At 36.0% G+C, this 25,014-nt stretch overlaps 1 protein-coding gene across 2 annotated transcripts in view; it reads left to right on the top strand.

Annotated features, from left to right (window-relative positions):
* Positions 1-22,113, top strand: part of UBE2V2 (ubiquitin conjugating enzyme E2 V2) — a 39,159-nt gene extending 17,046 nt beyond the window's left edge. The window contains exons 2-5 of one of the 2 annotated variants that reach the window (XM_081815980.1): positions 5-81; positions 6,544-6,692; positions 11,683-11,808; positions 18,771-22,113. In XM_081815980.1, the coding sequence (XP_081672106.1) occupies positions 6,648-6,692; positions 11,683-11,808; positions 18,771-18,917 (318 nt within the window). In that variant the 5' untranslated portion in view covers positions 5-81; positions 6,544-6,647 and the 3' untranslated portion in view covers positions 18,918-22,113. The remainder of the gene's footprint in view (positions 1-4; positions 82-6,543; positions 6,693-11,682; positions 11,809-18,770) is intronic. The other variant, XM_006734120.3, reaches the window with a different exon arrangement.
* Positions 22,114-25,014: the final 2,901 nt, after the last annotated feature.

Here is a 25,014-nt window from a genome sequence, read left to right on the forward strand (position 1 = left end):
GCAGATGTTGAACCACCCCTGCAGACTGCAGACCAGGAATAAATCCCACTCCTGGTGGTCGTGGTGAATAATCCTTTTGAGGTACTGTTGGATCCTATTAGTTAGTATCTTGGTGAGAATTTTTGCATCCATGTTCATCAGGGATATTGGTCTGTAATTCTCCTTTTTAGTGGGGTCTTTGGTTTTGGGATCAAGGTAATGATGGCTTCATAGAATGAGTTTGGAAGTTTTCCTCTCATTTCAGTTTTTTTGAACAGTTTTGGAAGAACAGGTATTTTTCTTTAAATGTTTGGTAAGATTTCCGTGGGAAGCAATCTGGCCTGGACTCTTGCTTGTTAGGAGGTTTTTGATTACTGCTTCAATTTCTTTGCTGGTTATGGATCTGTTCAGGTTTTCTGTTCCTTCCTGTTTCAGTTTTGTTAGTTCATACGTTTCTAGGAATGTATGCATTTCTTCCAGATTGCCTAATTTGTTGGCATATAGTTGCTCATAATATTTTCTTATGATTGTTTTTCTTTAGTGTTGGTTGTGATTGCTCTTCTTTCATTTATGATTCTACTGATTTGGGTCCTTTCTGTTTTTTTTTTTTTTCCCCCCAGTAAGTCTGGCTGGCGTATCAATCTTGCTAATTCTGTTAAAGAAACACCTTTTAGTTTTGTTTATTTGTTCTGTTCTTTTGGTTTCTATTCCATTGATTTCTGTTCTATATTATTTCTCTTTTTCTGGATTTAGGCTTTATTACTCCCCCTGCTTGTGTTCCCTTTCTCGCTGTGTCTCTTTCTGTCAAATAAATAAACAAAATCTATTAAAAAAAATATAGGTCTCCTGATACTTTGCTACCTTATGTGTGTTCCTCTACTTTGTGTTTTCATAATTTTGTTTGTCCCATTAAGGAAGATAATGTGAAAATCAGACAAGTATTTGAGTTTTAAATTACTGAAAAATTGTAGAGTATTACTCAGAGAGGTTTTATAAATGCTTTTATTAATACATGATTTTAAGCACCATAAAACCAGAAATTTCATGGACTTCAATTTTAATACTTTCTTTACAGTATTTTTTACATGACAAATTACAGAAATTCTTTGTTTATATGACATATTTCAACAATGGTTTTTAGAAAATACATATTTTAAGTTGTATACATTCTGTAATCTCCCTACTTTTTAAAAAAAATTTTCTGGATTTTGGGGTGCCTGGCTGGCTCAGTTGGTGGAACATGTGACTCTTGATATTGGGGTCATGAGTTCAAGCCCCACATTGGGCTTAGAGCTTACTTAAAAAAAAATAAAAATGAGTAAAATTTTCTGGAGTTTGAGATGCAGTATACAGTGATAGAGTGTTGTAGCTGTGTTGGGAAATTTGAGTATTAGTTTTGACCCAGCTGCTAGCTTACCATGGGCTTGAATAAGTTACTTCATGTCTTTGGGTCTTTGTAAATGTGGATATAGCTGTCCATCATAGCTCAAAAAATTTCTTTTATATACAGATAGATGGCTGTATGAGAAAGTAATTTGAAAAATATAAAATGCTATGTTATTTCCCTGGATAGGAATGTTTTGCTTTGAGTACACCCAGTCTGTGACATATGGAAAGGTTCTTTTTAAGAAGTTCAGAACAGTATGTATTTTGTCAGAGTTGCTTCCACAGTTGGCCAAGATGTGTCTCTCATCCCCATCAGGTTTGCAGGGACTGAGGACAAGTTAGCAGTAGCTAGGGAAATGAGTTCCATCCGGGGCTAGTGGGTTCCAAAGGGGGCATTGGAGAATAATGGCTAAGAGCTTCAACCCTGACTCACTCACTCTACATATAATTAGATTGAATTTTATGAGATTACTTTTTTTGTTGGTTAAAAGATGCCCGAATAGTAGCAGTTTCATTTTATAAGGTTCAACCTAATAATTTAAGCTTTAATTTTCTTACGTAGTGAAATGGTGATATATCAATTTACAAAATGAGATTTAATGAAGTACTTTCTGTCTGTAAAGCTTTTAGCAAATGTTTGTGTCATAGGAGGAGCTCAATAAATATGTTATCTTTAATCAAGTCAGCTTGTTGGGGGTTTGAGGAGAACTGAGAACTCCCAAAATGGGGCAGAACCAGAGAACTAAAATCACAGGTGGGACTTTTCACGAGTTCCATCTTAACAGTGTGTCTGCTCAGGTTTGTTGCAACCCACACCTAAGAACCCTGCAGGGGCCAGGTAAACGGCCTGGCTGCATCCCACAGCATACATGCCCCAGATACTCTCTTCCTTAACCTCATAGGTATTCTGGGTAGTGGGATAAGGGGAAGGGACCCATAGCCAACTTGGGTGTTCTTGAGGACCAGCTAAAGCACATAACACAGAAAAGGTTTATTCCATCCCTACAGGTGTTTTCCTTTAATTTTTGAGTAGGCAATGATTCCTCTGGTCCGGTCTCCCTACTCCTGCCCCTCAAGCAAGACCAATATTATTCATTGGGGCATTTTAAAATAGCACTTGATAATGTCTGCCATAGAAATATGTTCATAAGTAGGGGAAAAAGGAAGTTACAAAACTATGATTCATGATCTCGTTTTGATAAAATACGGAAATCATATATTGTGTATGGAAAGTAGTAATCTGAAGAGAAGTACACTAAATGGTAACAATAATTATTCCTGAATTTTGGGAACTTTTGTACATCTTAGACTGTTTACCATCAGCTGGAACTGGAATCCACACTGCCCTCTCTAAAACTGCACTACCTCTCATCTTTTTTTTAGTGTTACTTTAGAACTATTTTAATTTAGATGATTAATTGCAAACTGATTTGCTTTGTTATCATTTCTCATGTTTGTATGGATAGATTGACAGATTTATTACATTCAGGGTCTTATACTTTTTTTGCTGTAACTTGAAAAAAGTAAAAATTTGTAAATTAAAGTTGGGAAATCTTTTTTCCTAATAAATATGGCATGGCAAGATTTATTCTATTTATTTGGTAGTCTTTATGCCTTTATTTTTAGTATTATGGGAGTTAAAGGCAGGTGATTTGGAATTTGATATCCTTCAGATTTAAAAAGCTGGAAGCATGTTTTATAGGTTGTTTGTGTTAAAGGATGGTAATATTTTTGCTGTTATCTCTCAGAAGTGCAGGTTACATTGTAATGTACTCAAGAGAAAACTAGATTAGTGGAGAAGCCTGGAGATGGGTTTTTGAATTGGTTTGTCAACTAACAAATAGTTAAGTGACTTTTTGTGATAATTTTCTTTCCTCTAAAGTGTTAAGTTTTGGACTCGATGATCTCTGGTGTTGTTCTGGACCAAAAATTGACAGCATTTTAAAAGTTACAGCTAGAAAGGGTTGTGGGTTACTGTTTTTTTCTTTTAGCGAAGATCCCAGATTAAGGGAGTAAAATATTTAAAACTATTAAAAAACAACACACAGAGACATACAGGAAAAAGACAAGTAGAACTATAGAAAAGGGCTCGTAGATGGCAGAGATCCAGAAGGCAGTTTATGTAATACTTCAGTTTTCATGGAACAACATCCCCATCTTGTGGCTTTTTTTTCTTCACAGATATTAGTGGTTGGGTGAAATAAAGCCAGAGTGCTCTAGTCCTGATTTTGAAAATACAGCACAGTGTGTTTTGGTTATTGTTTGTCTTATACTTTAAAAGCAGAGTAGTCTTAGCTGCTATAACTTTTTGAATGTTAGTATTGTCAGTAATTGATCTATCAATCTTAGAACTATTTCCCCAAAAAGCTATATAAAGAAAGGGTGAAAAAGTTTAGCAGTAACTAGGTTTATCACTTTTATGGCACTTATGTAAAAAAAAAAAAAAACCATTAATTTTACATTGTTCACTTTGTAGTTTTGGTGGCCATAAAGGTCACTTGATTAAATTGTTTATAAATAGGAGGCAGCAAAATTCAATGCAAATTTAGAATAATTCTTGGGGAATGACTTCATAAGGATAAGGGTAATCAAGCTCATTTACGATTACTTTAAAAAACAATTCAGTAGCAATATATTGTAGAAGTCATGCATGACTCTACAGTTATAGGAAAATAGCAATATTAGGTGAATAGAAACTTAGAGCTTAGGATACAATTTTTGGGGTCCTCCCTTCAGGGTTGTACAAAGAGCTTTTCTTCTCACATAGCTTAGATGGAGGTTAATAGAACTTTTATGTAATTCTGTCTAAAAACAAATACTAAAATTACCATCATAGTCAACATTTATTGAGTTTAAGATGGATTACCTTGTCTAATTTCACAGTGATTCCGTGAGGTAGGAACTACTGTTACCTCACTTTTACAGGTGAGAAAACAGGGCTGGGGGGTCACATATCAGTGGTTAGCAGAACTGAACTTGGGCAGTCTGATTCTTAGATCTGTGCCAGAATATGCTGCCTGTGTGGTTTGTTTTTTTTTTTCTCCCCTAAGAAAGGCAGACTGCTACATGCAGCACCTCATTTGGATGTGTCTGGAGTCTTGGAAACTTGACTACCCTACGTTCTCCTACAAATGGATCTAGAGAGCTTGTTTGGAGTTTCTAGCAGGGGAGCACAGCTACTCGTATACCCTTGACTGAAGAATGGTCCTCCTTTATCGAGGAAGGTCGTCTTCTTCGACCGAGCGTGCGGCTTCGGGAGGGACGCACATGGAGCGGTGAGGGAGGAAGGGGACACCAGCCTAGCCAGTCAGATCAGCTGAATCAACCCTGACGATCAGTGGGGTGACAGATGTCGCAGCCACATCGTCCTCACATACTGCCTGTGTAGTTTGTACTGCTGTGCAACTTGATGGTTAAAAGTGGCTTTGGTCTAGAAACTGAGGATTTGCCTCTTACAGCTGTGTGACTTTGGGTAGGTCACCTAACTTTTTCATATCCTAGTTCCTTTAACTGTAAAATGGGTGCTTTTAGGATTAAATGGGATAATTTGCTTAAAGTAGCACATAATGTATGCTGAGCAAGTGGTTATTAGTAATCATAGTAGTTGTAATAAATGACTACTCTTGTTTCTTGTAATTTATGACCGCTCCATATTTCTGTGGCCCAAAATTTTCAAGCATTTTTTTTAATAAAGCACAGTACGTAAAATGGCTAGTGTTCTTTATAAGTTACAATATTTATTGCGTTTTTATTGTATGTCCAGAAGGATTACTATGAATTAGTACCAAGAGAGAAGTTACACAAAATGACAGTTTTAGAAGAGATGTCTCTAAAAAAAAAAAAATGCAAGAGATGTCAGTTCTTTGTTTCATAATTGTGTGTGTGCATGCATGAGAGAGAGAGAGTGCACAAGCATATGTGTGCAAGCTCCAGAGCCAGAGAGAGAGGCTTCTAGGGTCATTTACATAATTTTTTCAAGACTTACGTGGTCAAACTGGGGGATGTTTGAAACTAGGTGCTGCTGAGAACATGGGAGACCACAGGGTCCATCCTTCGGAAAGGCTAGGCCAATAATTTTGGGAAAGGTTGTGGTCAATTAGAAGAATCATGGTTGGATTCTAGGGGGTTGGAGGTCACAATGGTGGCAAAGACCAGGTTTATTGAGAATGAAAGAGTGAAAACTGAAATGCTAGGAGATTCTAGGCAGAGGGGAAGATGTCTGTGTTAAGCTTTTAGATATAGGGGCGCCTGGGTGGCTCAGTCATTAAGTGTCTGCCTTCGGCTCAGGTCATGATCCCAGAGTTCTGGGATCGAGTCCTGCATCCGGCTCCCTGCTCTGCGGGAAGACTGCTTCTCCCTCCCCCACTCCTCTTGCTTGTGTTCCCTCGCTCGCTGTGTCTCTCTCTCTCTCAAATAAATAAATAAAATCTTAAAAAAAAAAGAAAAGATTTTAGATATAAAGTAGGGGTAATGAGGTCTAAAGAAGGACAGGTATGAGAAGGGCTAATGGATCAACAGTTGTGCTAGGTTGGGCCCAGAGTTGAAGGGCGGGTCTTTGGAAACTGTTACATCCATGAGGAGAGTTGTTCTTAAATGGAGGAACTCTCCAAGTGATGATTAAGCGCTGTTCTGACATGGAAGAGGTAAGACCCTACTGGTTTGGGGGGAGAAAAGGAGACTGACTGGGGACTGGATGGGGCTGCTTCAGCATTCTAGAAAAAAATAATACCCTCTAGGGCTTTTTTTTTAAGATGGAACATAATTCTATTCTTTAAAAAGCATTAGAGAGTATTAATAAATTTGAGCTTTTATGAACTTTCTGGTCTTTGCCCATTTATTTGATGCATTGTTCTAGGCTTGGAACAGAAATCTCAATTATGGAAAATACTCATTTTATAATGATTTCTTTATGATTGATTTATGTCAGGATAACATTGATTAATTAGGAATTTATATACATGTTCTATATTGCAGTAAATATTTGGTACAGTGTTTTCTTTAGTGTTTGCATTTTGAGCAGTTTTTAGATTGAGCATTTTCTGAGCAGAATGCTTAAAGGGAATTTTGCCTTTTTGGGGAAATAATTTATAGAAGTTAATTTGGAAAAAGCTGAATTTGAATATATGCAGCTCTTGTAATTACGGGCTTTTTACATTTACATGACATTCTTTTGTATAGGAGTTAAAGTTCCTCGTAATTTTCGCTTGTTGGAAGAACTTGAAGAAGGACAAAAAGGAGTAGGCGATGGTACGGTTAGCTGGGGCCTTGAAGATGATGAAGATATGACACTTACAAGGTGGACAGGCATGATTATTGGGCCACCAAGGGTCAGTGCTATAAATTATATATTTTTTATTATTTATTGTCATTTTAGAATAAGCATTTTTATAGTATTGATATTAAAATAATTATCACTTCTAACTGAAACAATTCCTCCCTTTTAATTCATTTTGTATACTTTTATTGATGCTTCCTGTGTGTAAGGTATAATGCTTGATTTTATGGAGGACTGGGGGGAAAAGATTGATATGGTCATTGCCGTCAAGGTGTTAGCAGTTTAGTAGAGGAAAAAATAAGTACAAATGACAGACTTTAAATATGGCAGAGAAAGTTCACTACGGGACTTTAGAATATGTTTCTTCTAGCTGGAATAATTGAGGAAGGCTGAACAGTGGAGGAAGTTGCCTTTGGAATGAGCCTTAAAGGACTGACTGGTAGGATTTCAGAAGGTGGTGATGGGGATGGAGAACATTCCAGATAGAGAGGAGAAAAGGTGAGGAAATGGAGGGGCATTTGGGAAGAGCAAACAGTATATTTTGACATAACATGTTACTAATCTGCTATGTGTGTAACCAAGGGTTTCTAAATTGGTTTGTTTTGAGTGCACACTGCTATTTGCCCTTTTGACATTTGACTTGCCTTGTAAATACTATAGGCCTCAATTTCTTCATTAATAAAGTATATAGAAAAGTCTGTGATTTTTGCATATTTTCTAGCATTGTTGGCAACAGATCCAGTTGTGTTTTATTCTTAGGTCTTTCTCAAGTTTATGAAGTTTTATTTGTACTCAGAATCTTTTCCAGACTGGGAAGTATTTTTCTACATTGCATTCCTTACTCAAAGGTCCCATTTACTGCACTCTTGGCAGTGAGTCTTTGAAATATATATTGCGTAATGTTTTTGACTTAATGGAAAGAACACGAATTTGAAGGTTTTTTTTTTTTTTTTAGTCTTCAGTTTTGTATACTATTGGCTACCTTATGATGAGAGCATTTCAACTGTTTTGCTGTTGGGTATAGTTTAGATTTCCTCTTGATTATTACAAAAGAAAAATGGATCCAAGTAATCAGCAATGTTAACTTTAGAGAGTGAATTAATGTATGTTTTATATTTTCTGGTATTCCTTTGCAAGATTTGAGCACACTACTAACCTAACAAACTCCCACTTCCTTCCACTGCTTTGATTTTTCTATAAGATAGTTGAGGAAGGAAATGTAATATTGATGTATTTTATAACTTGGTATTTGTAATGAAAATCTTGATTTTCACTGCCTATGAACGTTATTACCATGTTTGGTTAAAAGTGATTTATGAACACTCTTAATGAATAGTTTGAAGATTTGACAGTCTGAACTTGGTAGAATATAAATTTGAAATTATTTAGATTTCGTTTTTCTCCAGGCACTACCTCCAATGGACTTCAAATGTTAGGAATGTTTTGAAGCTTGTGTATGAGTTCCTTAGTGGTTCTGTGGGCTGTCCCATAGCATAGTTCCCAAATATGGAAGAGCAGCTCCCACTTGATCTCACCGTTGGGGTCACCAGCAGGGCTCCCCAGATTAGCTGCCTTTCCTGGTGTCACTGAACTGCAGGAAGCTTCTGTGTCCAGGCTATGCCCAGTGCATAGTGAAGGCTGCTCTAGCTTGGGGAGGAGTGGGTCTGGCTTGCTTGAAAAGGGCATGTAGACACAGTGCCGCCAGTGGCCATGCTGGGCTTCTGTTCATTGGGCCTTCCCCCTTTCTGGGGGTGGGGGTCTTGGAGCTTCTTCTCACTTCCTTTGGGTGCCAGGAAGAGGCAAGAGGGGAGCACCTTAAAAAGGCACAGCATCTTTCCAGCCAGCCAGTGATTTCTCCCTTGCATCACCCGCTTTCTCTCCACTTAGCCTTCCTCACTGAGGCATGTGGGACCCAGTGGGGTGAATGCCTTGTGCACTCATTCAGTTGCCTTTTGAATTTTTTTTTTTTTAAGATTTTATTTATTTATTTGACAGAGAGAGACACAGCGAGAGAGGGAACACAAGCAGGGGGAGTGGGAGAGGGAGAAGCAGGCTTCCCGCTGAGCAGGGAGCCCGATGCGGGGCTCGATCCCAGGACCCTGGGATCATGACCTGAGCCACCCAGGCGCCCTCAGTTGCCTTTTAATAAAACCTGCAGGGGTTGCTGTCTCACCTTAGTTGTTTTCTCTTTAGAAGGTACCATGTTTAGAGCAGTTTGTCCTCAGCTTTAGGTATCTACATCTAACCCGGATAATGGGAAAATTTTTACCTTACCATACTGTTACTTGGTTAATGGTTTTTAAATTGTTTTATGCATTATTAAGATCCCTGTTTCTTTATGTTATTCCAGTATTTGTTGGATTTATATGATTAGCAATTTTGTTTTTCATATATGTTTGTGTTTTAAATTTTCTGAAGCAATACTTTTTAGCATTAGAGGTTTAGTAACTTTTCCAAGTTTCCTTATGTGTAAATGAAGATACTCTATCCATCTTTATATATATATATATATATATATATATATATATATATATATATATATGGAGGGGCGCCTGGGTGGCTTAGTCGGTTAAGCGTCTGACTCCTGATTTCAGCTCAGGTCATGATCTCAGGGTCGTGGGATTGAGCCCTGTGTCAGGCTCAGCACGAAGTCTTCTTGAGATTCTCTCTCTCCCTTTACCCATCCCCTTGCTCACGCATGTGCAAGCGCTCTCTTTCTCTCTTAAATAAAATCTTAAAGAAATATGGAGAATTAAATGACTTAATTAGACAATAGGAAGGTGCCTGACTAGTATATATTTAGTAAATATTAGTGCCTTTTTTTACTTTATTTTACTATTTTATTAGATAACAGAAAGATGTGGCTGTTTTTTAAAATTTAGAGGTTATAGGGACGCCTGGGTGGCTCAGTTGGTTAAGCGTCTGCCTTCGGCTCAGGTCATGATCCCGGAATCCTGGGATCGAGCCCCGCATGGGCTCCCTGCTCGGCGGGAAGCCTGCTTCTCCCTCTCCCACTCCCCCCGCTTGTGTTCCCTCTCTCGCTGTCTCTCTCTCTGTCAAATAAATAAGTAAAATAAATTAAAAAATAAATAAAATTTAGAGGTTATAAAATTAGTCCAAGGTGTCCAAAGTTTAGATGATGTTTGCTCTAAGCATTGAATTAGATCAAAAGGCTAGCTTAGAGTTTTTTAACTTATGTATAATGAAATGTACAAATCTTACCATGAGTTTCCACAAATACACCTTGTTGCCTATACTCTAGATACAGAACATTTCAGTCACCTGTGCCTCTTCCCACCTCCACCCCAGGCACTACTTCCTGCACCTTGGAGCAGTTTTGCAGGTTGTAGAACTTGGTATAAGTGGAATCATGCAGTGTTTGTATTTACTGGTCTGCTGCTTTTGACTCCGCACAGTATCTTACAGATTCAGCTGTGTTCCATATGGTAGGAGTGTCTTTCTTTTTATTACTCTGTAGTATTTTACTGTATGGATATATACCACAATGTGTTCATGGTATTTGGATTTTATCTACTTTGTGGTTATTAGAAATAAAGCTGCTATGAGCATTCTTTAAAAAGTCTTTTGTGAACATGTTTGTTTCCATTTTTGGGGGGATAAAATGCCTAGGATTGGAATTGCTACATCATAGGGTAGGTGGACACTTACTTCTCTCTATAAGAAAATGCCAAATTGTTTCCAAAATGGTTATACCATTCTCTATTCCCGGCAAAGTGTGAGAGTTCTGGTTGTTTCTACATACAGTGAGTATTTCCAGCATTGTAGAATTTCTTGGGGGCTATTATTTTTTTTTAATGCAAGTTTTATAGAGAGGCTAATGTGTATCCAGATTGGAGAACCACAGACTGGATTATTTCCTTGAGATCTCCCTGATTTTAGTCCTGTCTATACATATCCAAAGTGCTGGGCGTGTTGTTTAATTGATTTGTGCTGTTAAAACTGGGATGACTTTTATACAGGTGTTTCTTTTTAAAGTGTCAAAATATTTAATAATCATATGTACAAGATTGTTGCATACACTTTAAATTACAGTAGTTTAATATCCCAGATCTGACCTCCACTTGGGAATAGCTCTTAAGGGAAAGGAAGCTGTGGATCAGTTTGGGTAAGTGAAATCTGTAGATGGTTAGCTAATTTGTTTTTCCAGGTTTATGCAGTAACCAACAGGTATTAAATTTGTCACTTTCATTTATTTTTTTCTTTGCTATTATTAATTCTACATTAATAAGTTAGCCAAGTGAGCAAGAGCCATAGGGTAAAGAGTTAATTATAGCATGAAAATAAGCCTAAATAATTTGGAAGTATTTTAGTTTGGGAGCTTTAAAATAGTTGTTTTATAATGTGGTGATGTTCAACTTCTTAATTAAGAAACTATTTTAAAATGATATGGAGACATAAAGCTTGCTGTTGTAGCTCTGAAAATGGAATTTAATGAATCAGAAGGTTAATGAAGTAATATAAATATAATAGGCATGAAATAATTGTTTTATTGCCGTAAGGTGGTATAATATGCTGGTTTCCCTTTAGCTAGAAGTTTTTGATTGCTGTATAACCGTGTAATTCATTGTCCAGCCAGACCCTTTTGAGAGTGAAGAAGTGTTGTTAATAATTAATACTGGGACAGTAGGAATAGATAGAATTGTTCTGGACAAATAGGAACCTTTACATATGTTTGATACAAGTCAAGTAGTCCCTCCCCCACAAAATAAACTTTTTAATAAAATCTGAATTTGTTTTGTTTGTTTTTTACTTTTAATTTTGTTATAGGTATTGTTTGTACCACAAAAAGCAAGTTCTGATTGTCTCGATATTACCTTGTAGAATTATTTTAATATTATAAAATCTTGACTTTTAAGTATGCTTGCTCCATTTTTTTCTGACCATATAAGTCAAATAAATTGGAATGTAGAAAAGCAAATTCTTGATCATAAAGTAATATCAAATATGTTCATATTGTACTTTTGCTCTTTATTAGCACTTGAATGTAATTATTATTATTACTATTATTTTTTGCCTTTCAGACAAATTATGAAAACAGAATATATAGCCTGAAAGTAGAATGTGGACCTAAATACCCAGAAGCTCCTCCATCAGTTAGATTTGTAACCAAAATTAATATGAATGGAATTAATAATTCCAGTGGAATGGTAAGTTAAAAGTCATTTTATTCTTATATAATGAATAATATGTAGTCAGGAGAAACAGAATTTAAAAAGGACCTTTGTTGAGCTGGAAGTATAAAAGAAGTTAGTCTTAATGTTGTTTTTCTCTTATAAATCAACCTATCCTTAAAAAACCTTTATGTACCAACCTAGATAGATGTGATGACAGCAATTTTCTTAGGGTTTTATTAATTGCTTCAGTATTCCTATTTTAGTTGAATCCTTTTTGGTGAAAAGATGACCATTATTTCCTTTTGAATGTTATTTTTCTTTTTTTTTTTTTTTTAAGATTTTATTTATTTATTTGAGAGAGAGAGAATGAGAGAGAGCATGAGAGGGAGGAGGGTCAGAGGGAGAAGCAGACTCCCTGCCGAGCAGGGAGCCCGATGTGGGACTCGATCCTGTGACTCCAGGATCATGACCTGAGCCGAAGGCAGTTGTTTAACCAACTGAGCTACCCAGGCGCCCTGAATGTTATTTTTCTTTAGGTTAAGGTACATTTGGTGAAATTAAGAGGATGAATATTCTTAAAGAGGAGGCTTTTCTTTGAGGAACAAGTATGTCTGTATTAGAACAAACAGGTTAAGCACTTGTCTGTTGAAAGCAAATAAACCAAAATGACATGTTCTACCAGATTCACATAGGGAAGTTAGTGGAAAGGCTGAATTTCAGTATGAGTAGTTTGTTAAGGTTCATGTTAAGACTTTTTTTTTTTTAAGATTGTATTTATTAGAGAGAGAGAGCAAGTGAGCATAAGCAGAGGGAGGGGCAAGGGAGAGGGAGAAGCAGACTCCAGGCTGAGCAGGGGAGCCCAGTGCACAACTCCATCATGACCTGAGCCGAAGGCAGACGCTTAACCGACTGAGCCACCCAGGTGTCCCTTATGTTAAGACTTTTAAATCCAGACTCTTAAGATGCCATGTTGAGGGCACACTGACATGCAAAATACATGTTAGGAGGTGTTACAACAACATAATAATAAAATGAACGTCATCCATCTTAGGAAATAGAGTGTTATCGATATCCTTAACTTCCTGTGTGTTCCTCCTCAGCCCATCCCTGTGTTCCTTTTCCTCACCAATGGTAATTAACATCTTAAAGATTTTCTTTTATGCTCTTACTTTTTTTTAAATTTTACCCAGTGTATCACATGTGTCTACCTATCCTTCCTCCTCCTTTTCTTCCTGTTTATCTACCTATTTACCTACCTTAATATATCTATTAAAAACCATGAGTTTATGGGGCACCTGGGTGGCTCAGTCAGTTAAGCATCTGCCTTCGGCTCAGGGCATGATCTCAGGGTTCTGGGATTGAGTTTCACATTGGGCTCCTTGCTCAGCGGGGAGCCTGCTTCTCCCTCTCCCTCTGCCTCCTCCCCCCTGCTCGTTCTTGCTCACTCGTTCTCTCTGAGAAATAAATGAAAAACAAAAACAAAAAAAAAATATGAGTTTATGCTAGTACCTTCAGTTCTATTCCAACACGATAGAGCATATTCCGTATTTCATCTATTCCACATTTGTAATTCCCTCTGGCTACAAGTCGAGCCTTGGACATAGAGTTATCCCTCTAGCCCCCAACCTCAGTCAAATATGCAAGCACACAGCTAGGCCCCAGAATGGCTGGTGCCTCGCTGCTGGGTGCACTGGATGAAAGCATGACCCTAACAGGAAGAAGGTGAACAGGTCATTGGAAATCTCAGCTCCGGACCTGCTGGGTCACTTCCAAACCTCTCTACCTGGTGCACGCCAACTAAAAGCTGGGTTCTGAGAGTCCTTCCTGTCAGTCTGTCAATCTTTGTAATTTACTGGGAATATTTAGTCCATTTAGTATACAATATATTAATACATTTAGGTTTAATAAATTACCTTATTTTGTGGTTTCTGTTTTTCCATGTGTTTCTGTTTCTTGTGTACTTTTGAAATGGTTGTTCTCAACTTTTTGAATTCTGTTTCTGTTCTTTCAGTGGTTATTCTAGAAATAATTATTTCTATGTCAGGTAATATTAAGAGATGTTATAGAAGCAGTATTATAAAACATTTTGAATTTACAGAAAGAATATTGTTTAGGGAATTTCTTTTGTGACATACAGCATTGCCTTTATGAGGAAGATATTTTTGTTAAATTTCTCTACCAGGAGGAGCTGTTCTTCTCAACTGCTGGTTTGTTTTCATATTATAGACTCTCTAAATTAATTAATGGTGGGTTCTGCATTGTTGTGGGAACTAGGAAATTCAGGATTAAATTTCAGGCACACCTCTAACAAGTTTATCTGATCTCATGGGTGTCTTATCTACTTTTGAAATTTTGTCTCTCTCTCTGCTTTTCTTCCCTTACCCATCTACCATCAGTCCTGTCAGTCTGTTGAAAATGTAACTTGAGTCAGGTCTTACTTTTCTGTTTACATTGCCACTGAATGAATGTTGACAATCATCTCTTGTCTTGCAACACTATCTCTGAATTTGCTTTTTTACCTCCTCCAATCTTTGCAGAGCAAGGAGCCAGAGGATCTTTCTAAAATACAAATTGTGACATGTCACTTCTGTGCTTTAATATCCTTTAACGACTTCAGCCTCATTGTGCATGCTTTTTGCTGTGGCTCATTGGGACTCACAGGGTACACATTGCCCCACGCACCTTTCATTTTGCCTTAGGACTGTTGCACTGTCTGTTCTTCAGTCTGGACATCTCTTCCACTCTGGCTAATCCTTACACATGCTTCATTTCTTAGTGTAAATGTCACTTTCTCAGAAGAGTCCTTCCTGATTCTCCAGTATGAATTCTGTTTCTTTTTTTACTCTGATAATCTTTTTCTTTGTAGCAGTTACTATAAGTTCATTACCACTTTTCTCTTTTTTTTCATTTTTGGTGTCTTTTTTTTTTTTTTTTAAAGATTATTCATTTGAGAGAGAAGAGAGAGAATGAGCACACAAGCAGGGGGGAGGAGCAGAGGGAGAGGGAGAAGCAGACTCCTTGCTGAGCAGGGAGCCAGATTCGGGGCTTGATCCCAGGAACCCAGGATCATGACCTGAGCTGAAGGCAGACACTTAACCGACTGAGCCATCCAGGCGCCCTCATTTTTGGTGTTTTTAAAAGAAATATTTTTAACAAGTAGACAAGTTTTAGAAGATGATATAACCAACATCTTCCATTTCCCTTGTCAAATTTTAGAATGTTGGTCTTGTTTGTAATAGCCCTTATTAGTATTTTTTTTTTTTAAAGACTGTATTTTCAGTAGTTGTTAGCTCTGTGTACCTTTCCCCAGTTTCCCCTTCCACTTTCCTCAGAGATGTAGTCTCATCTTGAATTTGGTGCTTATCATTTCTGAGCATGATTGTTGTGCTTTTACTATGCATGTGTGTGTGTACTTGTGTATTGAATTGCTTTTGTCAGTGATTTTTGAGCTTAATCCATGTTGAGTCATTTAAATTAGATTGTTCCTTTTTATTGCTTAATCTGTTTTTCACTTTCTGGGCATTTAGGCTGTTTTCAACTTTTTTTTTTTTTTTAAAGATTTTATTTATTTATTTGACAGAGACACAGCGAGAGAGGGAACACAAGCAGGGGGAATGGGAGAGGGAGAAGCAGTCTTCCCGCCCAGCAGGGAGCTCGATGTGGGGCTCGATCCCAGGACCCTGGGATCATGGCCTGAGCTAAAGGCAGATGCTTAATGACTGAGCCACCCAGGCACCCCTGTTTTCAATTTTCACTGAAAAGATTGCTACTGTGGACATTCTTATACATGTATTCTTTTATTCTAGGGCAGTCCTTCTAAGACTTGGGTATTGGTTGGTTGGTTTGTTGGTTCCAGTATGTTATAGATCAGTACTTTTGTAAAATACAATAAAAATTACCAAGAAAATGAAATAAAGAAGATAAAATACAAGTTCAGATTTTTTTTTTTTTTTAAAGATTTTATTTATTTATTTGAGAGAAAGAATGAGACAGAGAGAGAGAGCACGAGATGGGGGAGGGTCAGAGGGAGAAGCAGGCTCCCCGCCGAGCAGGGAGCCCGATGCGGGACTCGATCCCGGGACTCCAGGATCATGACCTGAGCCGAAGGCAGTCGCTTAACCAACTGAGCCACCCAGACGCCCCCAAGTTCAGATTTTTTAAATAAAAATTTCTCTGTCAAATTATCATAGAACTCTTGACATACTCTCAATTTCTGTGCTTATCTTGTGGTGCACCAGCAAAAAATTAGTTCAAGGCCTGGCATCATTCCATGGAACATAACTTTGAGTAGCACTGCTCCAGGGCATACACCTAGAAGTGGAATGTCTGCTGAGGTGTGGGGCTTGCCTTCGACTTGATTGAATATTGCCAGCTTACTCTCTACAGGGCTTTATCCACGTCTGTCCTGCTAGCTGTGTATAACAGTACCCTGTGATCGTACATTCTCACCAACGCTTCATATTGTCAATCTGGAATGGGGATTTGAAAACAGGAAAAGGAAATACTGATTTTAATTATTAGAGTGTAGATGAGTGTGTAGAGGGTTAGAGGTAGGGTGAATACACTGGACATCAGTTTTTCTTTTGATTGATATTTAAGAATTTAAAGTATTACTTTCGTAACTAGTAAATAAATAGCCATAATCTCACATTGACCATTGGTGATATGCCAGGATAATTTTATATATTTTGAGGTTATTTAAGTACCTGATGAATTATGGGTGTTGCTTTAGTAATTTTGGTTTATATTTATTTAATACAGCAAGGCAGAATTATTCCTTGTGGATGGTTAGCACTGTAAAACGTAAATCATAGTTATTTTTGCTGTGAGGTCTCAAGTTTTGGAGTTTATTGTATATTATAGAATGATAAGATGCAGAGTTGTTCTGACATGATATTTATTTTCCCATGCTCTTTTTTTCTCTCCTCTCTCCATCTTTTTTCCCCCCAATTTTTTTGTGTACTCTGTTGGTATTTCACAGGATTTGCAATCACTTATGTTTATTTAACTATCATGTAACTTTACAGCTGGAAGTGTTTGTTTCTGCTTTGGAAAGAACTTGGTATTTTCTCCACTTGTAAACTGTTGTTCACTAATGGAGTGTACTTAAAATAGGCTAAGGGGCTTGCTACTCCATAAGTTAAAGCATTAGAGTAAGCACTTTAAGTATATCTTAACATTATAATACTCTTCTTACTGTTTCAGTTACTTGTAAGAGAATTATTTAAAAATTATCTTTCTCTTCTATTTTAAGCAATTTATTGTGATATAATTTGCATACCATAGAATTCATTCAAAGTGCATATAATTCAGTATTTTTTTAGTATTCACAGGGTAGTGGATCCATTACCACAATCTAATTTTAGAACTTCTCAGAGGAAACCCCTTGCCCATTAAGGGAGTATTGTCATCCTAGCAATATTAGGTCTTCCGATCCATGTATAGGGGATGTCTTTTCATTTATTTAGGTCTAAGTTTTGAACAGTATTTTATAGTTTTCCTTATATCAGTCCTACACTTATACCTATGCATTTTATTCTTATCCAGTTGTAAATGGCATTGTTTTCTTAATTTTATTTTCAGATTGTTTATTGCAAGTATATAGACATGGTTTTTATAAATTGATTCTGTATCCTGCAGCTTTATTTATTTATTAGCTCTGCTAGTTTCTTTAGTGGATACCTTAGGATTTTCTATATACTAGATCATGTCCTCTGCAAATGGAGATTGATCTATTCATTCTTTTTAGTCTGATTGCCTCTTACTTCATTTTCTTGCTTGATTGCCTGGCTGGAACCTCCAGTACCATGTTGAGTAGCAGTGATATTAAGTATGATGTTAGCTGTAGGTTTTTATAGATGCCCTTTTTCAGGCTGAGGAAGTACCCTTCTATTCCTGGTTTGTTAAGTGTTTTTTATCATGAAAAGTTGTTGGATTTTTATCAAATGTCTTTTTGTGTTTGTTGAAATAATTATGGTTTTTGTTCTCTATTAATATGGTTTATTAATTGACTAATTTTTAAAATCCTGAGCCAAACTTGCATTTCTGGGATAAATCCCGCTTGGTTATAATCTTTTTTATGTGTTACTCAAGGTCAGCCACAGGTGGGAGTTTATCAAGTCTTTTGTGAGCCTGTGCGCAGCCCTGTACATGTGTAGTCTTCTAGATTCCCAGGGATATGTTGGAATTTTTCAAAGCCCCTATGGGCATCTTATTTCCCAGTTTTTCCTCTGAAATATTTTGATCACCTTCCTGTTTGTATTGTCTCCCCAGGCAGCAGAGATATTAAAGCAATTGACGCTGATTATTTTTGACAAATTCCTGGGGTAGGTGTGGATGTGGTTGGGAGGAGTAGTAGGCAGTACTCAATGGGTGAATTTTGAGGTCAGATAAAGAAAAACTCTGTGAGTGGGGTTTTCCAGGGAACTGCCAGACAGGTCAAGTGATGTCAGTTATCTGGGAATAAGGCTTTGAAGGAGCTGCAGTCCCATTCTATCCATCTTCTTCAGTGGAAGGTTATTTTAGTATAGTGCAGAGAAGACACTGGAAAGAAAAATCCAAAAGCAGAGATCAGGTTCACAGCTTTTTCCTAAATCCCAGTGAAGATAATTGCCCAGATTCTGGGTAGTGGCATTGGAAATGGAGAGGAACCTTCAGACCTTATCTCATCAAGAAGCAATTGTTAAATATGTTTACAGTGTAGTTATTTAACATTTGTTTATTTCTGATGTCCAAAGTTCACTACATGTTTATTGTAAGATATAGAAAAGCACATACACACAAAAGACATACATTTTTAGGAAATACCTGTTACAGAAGTAACTATTTTTCCTAAGTATGATATGAACCTGTAGTTTCATAATGTTCTCTTTTGTGAAAATAGAGCCAGGCTATGAATTTTAAAAGCACTTCTTCTCATTAAAGTATGTTTAATAAATTGGTGCCATAGTACTTTAAACTTTGTAGTTAATTTTGCTCTTTTCCCCCCATTTCAGGTGGATGCACGGAGCATACCAGTGTTAGCAAAATGGCAAAATTCATATAGCATTAAAGTTGTACTTCAAGAGCTAAGACGTCTAATGATGTCCAAAGAAAATATGAAGCTTCCACAGCCACCAGAAGGACAAACATACAACAATTAATTTTAGTGGCTCTCAAACTTGTCTTAAATCAACAACCTTCTACTCATGTTAATGTCTTGATTAAATATCACAATGCAGAATACCTACACATTAAGTACAAGAATTCCAGCTGGTAAACATGACCTGGACATTTGTAAGAATATATTTAATATATGTACACCATTATGTTTTCAGGTTACAGGAGGAAAAATGCAGCACAATTTTTTTTCTCTTGTTAAGGCACTGTCATTTAAGCATAAACCTGGAGTACTCAAAATAGAATTCAGGTTTACAACATGAAAGCATGGAGAGAAGAGTCAGATGCTGTGGAAGCATATGTGTTTCTGAAAAGTAAAAAAAAATCTCAAGAAGGAAAAACAGAAATGGCATGCTTTATGCATCTTGCTTGAGCTTCAGTTGAAATTGTCTAAAGTAGCAGGTACAATGAATATTGTCACAAATTGTGTTAATTTTTGAAGCAGTGTGGGTGCTGACTACTAGTAGTATCAAAAATATGTTCAGGATTGTTTTGATACCTGTATTTATAATAAAAAAATGTTGTGGGGGAGGTCGATGAATTTCTGTTAAAAGCCGTTCCTGTGTGTTACATGTAACAGACATGGTAAATATTTGTTTACAGTCTTTGTTTGACAAACCATGCATTTAAGTGAAATCAACAAAAAGGAAATAGGTGTATGGATATGTGATTTTGAGATTAAAGTTAGTCTTAAAATGTAAATAAAATGTGGAACGTGTCCTCAGAAACTGTGCCATTTCTATTATATTGATGTGGTATATATACAGTACCTTGCTGAGGTAGCAAAAATTGGAATTATTGTAGCTATTCATCTATAAACACCTTTTATTATTATCCTATTTTATATACTTCTTCTGAATTGGAATTTGCAGAGTATTTCAGAGAACAAATTACCTAATTAGTTTAATTTCTTCTTTGGAGAAAGAGGAATCCCAGGTATTATATTTTGACTTTTAGTTTACCAGACTATTATTTAAAAATGTTTGAATTCTAGCAGTTCTTACGGAATTATAAATTGCAAATTATCCGAATACACATTCCATTTTTTCTTTGTAACCTCTTTTTTCTTTAGTTTTCTGTGACATTTCTTCCCCCAATGCTTCTAATACTTACTAATTGCAGTTAATTTTATCCAGTTTCACTTAACCTCCACTTTGGCGAATAGTAATTCTTAATTGAAAGCTCATTTATGGTCTACCTTTACCAAAATGACTCAAGGCTTTAAGTCACTGTTTTTCATTTCAAAGCACTGGGTATACTACTTTGTTGAAAATGTTCTTTTCTTATGAATTCCCTGAAGAAAATAGAAAGGCAGTTAGGTAACAAGGACAAATTTCTCAAAGATGCCTGACATGTTATTATCAAGTCATTCACAGTTAAAGCTCTGAGCTACTTTTTTTTGGTTAATAAAACATGAAAGTTAGTGACAGTTTGTCTAAATTTACTAATTTCTACATGGCTATTTTTAATTATCAAAGATGTTTAAAATGCTTTCAGATGATACATAGAAATTATATACCCATAAATTAGTGCATGTGTAATTTATTAAAGTAGGTTTGAAATGAATTATATTGGAATACATTCTTAAAAATTTTAAATGGTTGAAGATTAACTTGAATTACAGTGACTTCATTTTAAGACCATTACTGGTCTAAATCAGTCTAGCAACTACTTTTCCACTTTGGAAGCGTGTCTTGTCATACAGTGTAGCTAATAACCATTTGAATGTTAAATTATATTGGTGCGCTGAAAATCTGGGTACCTTGATCTCTTGTCCTCTTCCTTTTCCAAATCCACTATTGTGAAGGGTTTCTTTCCCCAAGTATATGTTGTCTGAGTTGGCCTGAGGATATTTATTTCCCCTGTTTTGTTTTTGGGACTGTGGATCTCTGCAGAATTTTGCATGCCAATTAGACAGTTTCCAAAGCAGAATCCATTTTGCATGTCACAATCAAGATATACATGGCAATCTGAAACACACTGGTTGATTATAGAAGGAGCTAATATAGAACCGCTCTTAATTATAGTAACATTTCTAAGACTGCATTTTTGAAGCAATTTTTCCTTTGTCTTCTAAAGTGGCTAAGGTTATAGGAGTGTATGGTATTAAATGAACTGTAAAATTGCCTTCAAAATTTGTTTAAAAGGCTACCAGTTGCAATCCTAGGGGATGATCAACACATTTAATAAAGATTACAAAAATGAAATTCTTGTCCTATTAGGTCAGTGTTATGTTTTAATGGTTTTAGTTACTAGTTTTCAGAATTGCTGGTTTTAACATATTTTTTCTAATATTTTTAAAGTGATGGCATTTGTTTTGGGTTAAGTGTTACTTTTCAGAATTTTGGAACATAAACATTTGTAAGGATAGTGGCATTTGAGTCTTCTGGGTGTAATACAGAGGAAATTTATAATTTCAGATTATCCTTTTAAAATAATTTATCACACTTCAGTTTGAGTAAGTGCTTGGAGAGTACATTAGTTTTACTCACATATGGTTTATTAGTCTGGATTACTTAATGCCAATTCATTGATTTAAATATTTCCCACTGTATATATTTTTACTGATAAATACATGTGAAATTAATATTGTTTTAAAAATTTAGAGGACACAGCTGGAAAATATTAGTACATTATCCTTAATAGATTTGGTGTGTATGGCTTTGGGCAGTTCAGGTAGGTGCATCATGGAATTAACAGACTTTGGTCAAAACTATGTTAACCCTTTTAATGAGCACATGATTGTGTTCTTATGTACAGTTTAAAGAATGTAAGTACTAATGATAAAGTCTAGTATAATGAATAGTGGGATTTGGTAGGTATTTAAGGAATTTTTTCCCCCTGATTTCATTTTAGAAGTATATTTTTTAGACCTATGTGTAGAATCATAGTATTGTTTATTGCTGGGAAGGATCTTTACTTTTCTGATAAGTATCAATGTAATTTTCCAGTATCATCTTGATTGATTTTTGGTTATTTTCACAAAAAGATTCCAATTCTCACAATTTTGGGAAGCATATGTATTTTGTATGTAAAATAGAAACATTATAAAAAGGAATGGAATGGATACAGTGTATTACAGAATTTATATGAGCATTGGCAGTTAATTCCCACCCAGAACTGTGTTTACTAAAAAGCAGGAAATGTATGGAAATAAAATACCTTTTATGCTAAAGTTAATATGCCTTATAGAAGTTATATTGAGTGGATGGAAATCTTACCATAGTTCACACTGAAAATGTTATTTTAAAAGTATAGTGGAACATTGAAAATAAAAGATACACCATATGCATTTTCTGAAGAGAAAAATTTGAAGGTATTTGGTGATACAGAAAATGATGTCAAAACCATCAATTTGTGGAATAAGGGAGTTTGGGGAACTCATGGAGTGAGTACAGTGGATATGAAGAGGTTGCCATGGTGTTTACATCCTTAGTTGGATATTCTCACCAAAAAAAGTTCCTAAGGGTAGGCTTCATCTCATTTCTCATGTAGTGTGTAAGACCGAGCCACGAGTTTTTTGGCAAGTTCATTAGGAAATCAACGATCAAAGCCAGATAGATCTCACTTTCTTAACTTAGAAAGGTTCCAGGAATCATTCTTTCTAAAATGAGTAACTGACCAAATACCACGTAAAGTTCGTGCAGTGATCCGTTGGCTGCCAAATGGAGGCTTGTGTGAATTCTTTTATCTTGTCCTTGTTCAGAAATGCACAGCTGTTTATCTGGAAGTTTTTGCAGCCAAGAAATTATACAAAAGTGAAGTTAATATTTTACCCCAAAGGAAGACTAATAGTTGGCACTAAGAATCCAGTAGTAATGAGAAACCTGTGGCCAGCAAAGAAGCAAATTACTGAGTTGAGAGTAAAAACTTTAGTTTGTTCAGTGCAGTAGTTGGATAATTTTAAAAAATATTTTGTTCGGGGTGCCTGGGTGGCTCAGTTGGTTAAGCGTCTGCCTTCGGCTCAGGTCATGATCCCAGGGTCCTGGGATTGAGCCCCACATCCAGCTCCCTGCTCAGCAGAGAGCCTGCTTCTCCCTTTCCCTCTGCCTGCTGCTTTGCCTACTTGTGCTCTCTGTCTCTGTCAAATAATAAAAAAAAAAAATCTTTAAAAAAAATTAAAATATTTTTTCAAAGATTATAAAGACACTGTTAACAATTGAGTGTATATTCTTCATGTAGTATAATTGCTTTTTTAAAAACAATAGATAAAAAAGTAACCTGGAAAATTTACAATATAATGTGAGATTTTAACAGGATATCCTCCTATTAAAATGTAGTAAAATTTGTTTTGATAATGTCATTTTTGGGGGGTCCAAAGACGACTCCTTTTACAGTCAACAAGCAAGGTAAATGTAAATGCTTTATTATACAAGGGTGGGATGAATTGTAGTTTAGCAGTCTTTAATAGAGAAAAAATAGTAGATTTTCTTCACAGTTGATAACTGACAAAGTAATGTATTACTGTTTTGCTCCTTTTCAAGCCACATTGGCCAAGTAATGATTGTCAGATGTCCAGCTTATTATCATAAATTATCATTCTTTTGCTATAATTTTAAAAACTCCAGACAATTTTAGTGGGTGACAAATTCAAAGTGGGTGATAGGTTTTTATTCAGTAATTGCAATACTCAAATGAAAATAATTAAGTACACAAGAAAAGTAAAGTATCTAAATGCCTAGATTTCTTAATCTTGAGTAATGTATGGACTTCTTTAAGGAGAAAAATAGTACTTGTGGACTCAGTATTGTTTTGAATTATTGTTAAAACATTGTTTAATGCATAAAACTGTACTAATGCAAATGTATAAACTTATGCTCTTGGGCTTTATAAAATTATAAAGTAAATTACATTCAACTGCAGAGTAATTAAAATGTAAAATAATTTAGAATTGAGGATGTTTTATTTAATCTGCTTGAAATGTAAATATTGGTGGTGTTTCTTTTTGGCTCCCCCCCCCCCGCCCCGCCTTTTTTTTGCCATGTCCATACTACGATGTGCTGCCATATGCTGCCATATTTCAAATTTTCTTACCTTTTTTCCCTTGCCAGACTGCTACAGAAGCATCTTTGCTATGTTATCTGACCTTTGTTTGGTGTAAATACAATTCTTTATTAAGTCCACTACTGTTCTTTTCTGTTAGCCAGACAGTTCTTGCAAAGAACTAAAATTCCTGAGTCTTTGATTCTACTTTGAGACCACAATTGTCTTAAACCCTTGATTATGAAGGATTACAGTGATACTCACTTTACTGTCATTGTGGTCCTGTATAGGAATAACAATTATAATTGGTGATGATAGGTAACTTGATATATTGGTAACATTTTAATTTAATTTATGGTAACAATTTTTCCTTTTTTAAAATTTTAAATTCAAGTTAGTTAACATATAGTGTATTACTAGTTTCTAGGGTAACACATTTTAATCAATGATGTCTTCAAGCTAAATGGTATGATCCCCAAGCTCAGTGGTAAGGAGTGCTAAACACATGTATTGTTTTAGAATATAAACTGCAGTTAAAAGAGACCCCTCCCTCTCTGTTTTGAGTACTGTGTCACCATGCTCTGGTGAATCTCCGTTTCCATCAGCTCATGGTCACCTCTGTTCTTGTGACCAGTTCTCTTCTGTCCTGTTGAGTGGATTTTTCCTTGCAGTTCCTTCAGGCACTTTCAGTTTTCTTCTCCGCATCATCCTGGATGTGATCTTCATCCTCTTTCTTTGGCATCAACATTAACCATGAATTTGAAGAATACTCTTGGGAGATTGTTTCACCAGCTTGAATCAGTTGATATGCTCTGACTCCTTCCTATCATGTGCCCTTTGTTCACCACCTCTGTTAATGTTTGTAATCCTGTTTCCTTCCTAACTTCTTTACCACTCTGATTGTAGATCTTTTTCTCAACCTATCTCTGTTGTCCTCCTTGGCTTTGTGTTGATGTTTTTGGCTTTTAACTTTTGAGAGTTGATGTCCAAGCAGCCAACTATGGTGGTCATGATCATCACAGTAAAGTTGTAAGTTATTTATAAATGTATTTTAATAATTGTATTATTTGAATTTTAAATAACATACCTCCAAAGTAT

Source organism: Leptonychotes weddellii, chromosome 4 (genome assembly GCF_054177405.1).
Source record: "Leptonychotes weddellii isolate Sample4059 chromosome 4, ASM5417740v2, whole genome shotgun sequence".
NCBI classification, from domain to species: domain Eukaryota; kingdom Metazoa; phylum Chordata; class Mammalia; order Carnivora; family Phocidae; genus Leptonychotes; species Leptonychotes weddellii.